This window comes from Bradysia coprophila, unplaced genomic scaffold (assembly GCF_014529535.1).
Source record: "Bradysia coprophila strain Holo2 unplaced genomic scaffold, BU_Bcop_v1 contig_70, whole genome shotgun sequence".
Classification (NCBI taxonomy): Eukaryota; Metazoa; Arthropoda; class Insecta; order Diptera; family Sciaridae; genus Bradysia; species Bradysia coprophila.
This window is the reverse complement of record NW_023503941.1, coordinates 3,176,722-3,180,752: the sequence shown is the minus strand read 5'-3', so window position 1 is coordinate 3,180,752 and position 4,031 is coordinate 3,176,722. Positions and strand designations below refer to the sequence as shown.

General features: G+C 40.9%; 1 protein-coding gene across 4 annotated transcripts; it reads right to left on the bottom strand.

Annotated features, from left to right (window-relative positions):
• Positions 1–479: 479 nt before the first annotated feature.
• LOC119083699 lies at positions 480–3,556 on the bottom strand. 4 transcript variants are annotated; one of them, XR_005088912.1, is made up of 5 exons: positions 2,901–3,556; positions 2,073–2,845; positions 1,886–1,997; positions 1,529–1,815; positions 480–1,409 (listed from the first exon to the last, which is right to left on the bottom strand). XR_005088912.1 is itself a non-coding variant. In XM_037193485.1 (4 exons), exons 3-4 carry the CDS (start codon positions 1,677–1,679, stop codon positions 517–519), a joined length of 1,044 nt encoding a protein of 347 aa, XP_037049380.1. In that variant the 5' UTR covers positions 1,680–1,815; positions 1,886–1,997; positions 2,073–2,394; the 3' UTR covers positions 500–516. The 4 variants fall into 4 exon arrangements, 3 of the variants coding, with proteins under 3 accessions (XP_037049380.1, XP_037049382.1, XP_037049381.1); XM_037193485.1 differs by lacking the exon at positions 2,901–3,556 and having other exon boundaries at positions 500–1,409; positions 2,073–2,394; XM_037193487.1 differs by lacking the exons at positions 1,529–1,815; positions 2,901–3,556 and having other exon boundaries at positions 500–1,409; positions 2,073–2,394.
• Between the last annotated feature and the right edge of the window lie 475 nt (positions 3,557–4,031).

The following is a 4,031-nucleotide window of genomic DNA, read 5'->3' as shown; positions in this document are numbered from 1 at the left end:
AGAGCACTGCGCCGGCCAGCCGAGCCACAGTTGGCGGCTGAGACACAACCGAGAGGTAATGGCGGCCGGCGAGTTTAATTATGGCTTAATTACAAGTCGATATCACAAAAAAATACCGCTGCTTTCTACTCAGATCCAAAATTTTGTCTGAGCCGATCTTTTCCGTAGTGTGTTGTTTGCATCGAGGCTATCTACGCGAAATGATACAAACCTCAAGAAAGGTCAGAGAGCTTGATAGTAGTATCAGTTCCAGACGGGTGATTTTAGGCCATTTCGCTCGCACGAACAAAATTTTAGGCCACAATCAGCCGCCGATCGTTACCTCGGCTTCTGCAGATCTATTTTTCGGCGACGGGATCTACCCTATTGCACAGCGTTTATCGCTCTATAAGTTTCTGTATCGCTCTTACCCAATGTTAACATCAAAGTATTATCAATAACTTTCACGCTCCAATTAAACAGAAAATATTTTATTTTTCTTCATTTCGATAAAATCGAATACAAATTCGATTTAAATTACAAATTCAGATCCGCGTTCTGATTTGATCGCACTTCTTGGGGTGCCTGTTTGTTCGTCACGGTTCTTACAGCATTCGCGATAAGTTCATTGAATCTTAGCTGGTTAACTCGTTCTCCTGATTCGGTAGCAACACATTTGCATCTGGCTATTCGATCGATGAAAAGTTGTTGTATCCGAGCAACCTTCTCGGGGGTTAACGGATCTTTTGGAGGCTTGACAGTTATCACTTTACCCTCTTTAACTTCGTACTTGCCTCTGGTTCCTTTCAGAGTTTTGCTTGTTAGTGATGCTAAATTTTCTTTGTAGGCATATTGCACGCAGCTGAGTATGAATGTCGAATCTCTGTTCTTGGTGAGGGCAATTTTTTTCAGATTTGTGATTTCATCATCCGTGAAAATGTCAGTGCCCACTGCGGATGCCGAAGATATTTTGAATATGGAGCTTGAGTTCTGACCTGTTGCCACTGGAGCTAGATCTGCGGATGTGTGTTGATCGACAAACGAATCGGTGTCGCTATGAGCTCGTGCGGTACCCGTCGACACCAGGTCCAGATCTTCGGATATGTGTCGATCGATAAACTGTTCCGTTACATCACTCGAACCAGCGTTAGTTGTTAAAAGACGGACCAGATCTTTGTGCTTCATTGTTAATTCGGAGTGACAAACACTCAGTTTGAGGAACCGTTTCTCCATCTCCTTGTACTTCTTCCGCCAATTTTCACAATCACTGCATCCGTTTGTGTCGTCTGGTGCTTGACAGATATCTTGCCGATTTGATTTGTTGTTTTCCTCTCGTGTAGTTTTCGTTGGTGGTGTCGTCGTCGATGCAGCTGCACCATTTTCGCGATCTGTGTTGTTGTCGTTCTTTGTCACACGTTCGTCATCGAAGCCTATGAAGCCATTTTAAGAAATTCAATTAGCAAAATGACATACATTTGTCTGTGCAATTTCAGGAGCACACTGTCAGAAGAACTTCCTGTGCGAAATTATAGGATTCAAAAATTCTTACTTTTCAATTTATTCAGTACCGCATCAACGTACACTGATTTTACGTTAGGCGCCCGTGAAGATTCATTGGGACCAGTTTTGAAATAATTATGAATTGAGGAGCTGGGCTTGGTTTCGGATATGGGTTTCTTTTTACTTTTCGTTGGTTTCATTTTGGTGTTATTGTTTAGTTTCGGGACAGAAAATTCGCTTGAATTTCACTTATCGGCACACATACATAACCATACGCACACGCAAGCAATCGCATCACCAATTCTTCATTCAATTCTCGTAATATTTACTTTTCAGCTAAAAAATTAGTAAACAAACATATCTACGAAGATCAAAAAATCCACCGAGAATAAAGAAATATAATTACCAAGAATGCTTTCGATCGAAATGTCTGAAAAATCGACTAAGTCCATTCTGCTATTTACACAATAAAACGGTGCGGATAATAAACGTGACAGATACATTGGCACGAGGAAACACTGTAACGTCACCAACGTTTGTACTGCATTGCCGACCAAATATATTTACCATTTCAAAAATAGTGAAAAATGTACCTGAGTAGCGTCCATGTTGGGTACTTGCCTTGAGCTATGGCTTCGTACAGGTCTTGTACGTAATAATCCGCATTTTGTGCGGTTAATTTGAGTGCTTCCTGCATCGTCAGGTTCTTTATTCCCTGATCGGTTTTCCAATTGAACCGGGCGAAAAAATGGTCTCCTTCGTCGTTCACCAGTCTAAAAGTGTGAACACCGAAACCGGACATGTGACGGTATGATTTGGGTGTAGAGAGATCGCTGTGTGAATAGAGAACAAAAAGCGTAGATTCATTACGAAGCGATAGTAAATCCCAAAACATATTCAGGTCAAGTAAATGGGTTCGTGGATTCTTCAACGACGCATGAGTAATCGACGTGAATAGTCGTCCGTCACGACCTATGAAAACTGGCATATTATTCCCAACCAGGTCCCAAATGCCTTCATCAGTCTTAACTTTCACTGCGAATCCACGAAGATTGGGCACAGTGTCCGGTGTTCCGGGTTCACTAGTCGCTTGAGAAAACCGAACAAACACCGGATTGGATGATCCGTTTCGAAATACCACGGCTTTCGAATACTTTTCCAGAAAATTAGAGCAAATTGACAATTGACCATGGGCACCGGCACCCTTAGCATGAACGACACGTGCGGGTATTCGCTCTCGGTTGAATTGAGCTGTCTCCTTGAGTAGAAGAGCATCTTCCAGGAGTACAGGTCCCCGTTTTCCGACCGTCTTTGAATTAGAAATGTCACCAATGGGCTGACCCTGTACAGTCGTCAGCGCATCGCCCTAAGATCGTAAGAATTAGTCACTGCCTTTCTACGTACAAATCTGAAAATTTAACCTTTTTCGTGTGGTCTTGAGTAGTTTTGAAGCACATCAACTGTTCAGCAGCTGACGTACAGTAGCCATTTTCGTCACACTGGCTCAGGGTAAGGTACGTCACGAAGATCGAGCACAGCAATAATTTTGACATTTTAGAAGTTCAACTCTATTGAAATTTGACAAGTCGTTATGACAATACCCTCTCTAGCACCCAAACTAGGAAAATTAAGGTGGTAAAACTGTACAGCGTATTCTATGATAGAAAATTGTACACTTTTAAAAATAAATTAAATGAAGTATGAGCAGCGATGTCCTATTTTGTGTTGAAAATTTTACGTCTCCTGTTACCATTTCGGCGTTCGAAGATGAATAATTTGTGATTTTGAAGTCTTTTTTTGTGTGTTGCTCCGTCATTTTGGTGTGCAAAAATAGAACGAAGTTTAAAATTTGTGTTTTTCGTGTGAAGTCGATATTGCTTTAGTAAAGAGCGCGGCACGGCAACTCCATTACAAAAAAAGTCATAGTAACATTTGTCAAAATAAGAAGGTGTTATTTTGACTGAGTCAAAACGACGTTTGGTTGCTAGAGAAGCTATTGGTTATGATCATCGCACACAATTTCTATTCAGTTTGAGTGAAGTGTGCATTTTTGGTCGCTTCTTCGTTCGTTGATTCATTTCGTTTATTTACTACTACTGTTAGAATAGAAGGATAACCAAAACCCTTATTCGTTAGAATAGATCCACTCACTCAACGTACTCCAAGAACAGGCAAAAGAACAGAATTTAAATAAGGGGTCTCCACGACCCAGTAGTATAAAATTCAGTGTTTTATGTTGATATAAGCCACTGTGTTTGGATGTTCCATACAAAATTAGAGCCAAATGACAGTTAATGACAGTCTGCTCTATTGCCTGTTCTTGGAGTGCGTTGACTCACTGCGTAAATTACAAAGTTATGATCTAAGCGCCCAATTACACTGACAAGACAGTTACCACGGTGTCGTTGAATTGACTGTATTTGCTACAAAGAACCAAACGTACTTCACTTTTATATCCGCTCCACGTTTTAATGGAAGGTTTGTTATCAAACTTCATTTTTTAGCAAAGCAAAAATTCCGAATTGACTGATCAATTCTACAGTAGACTCGTG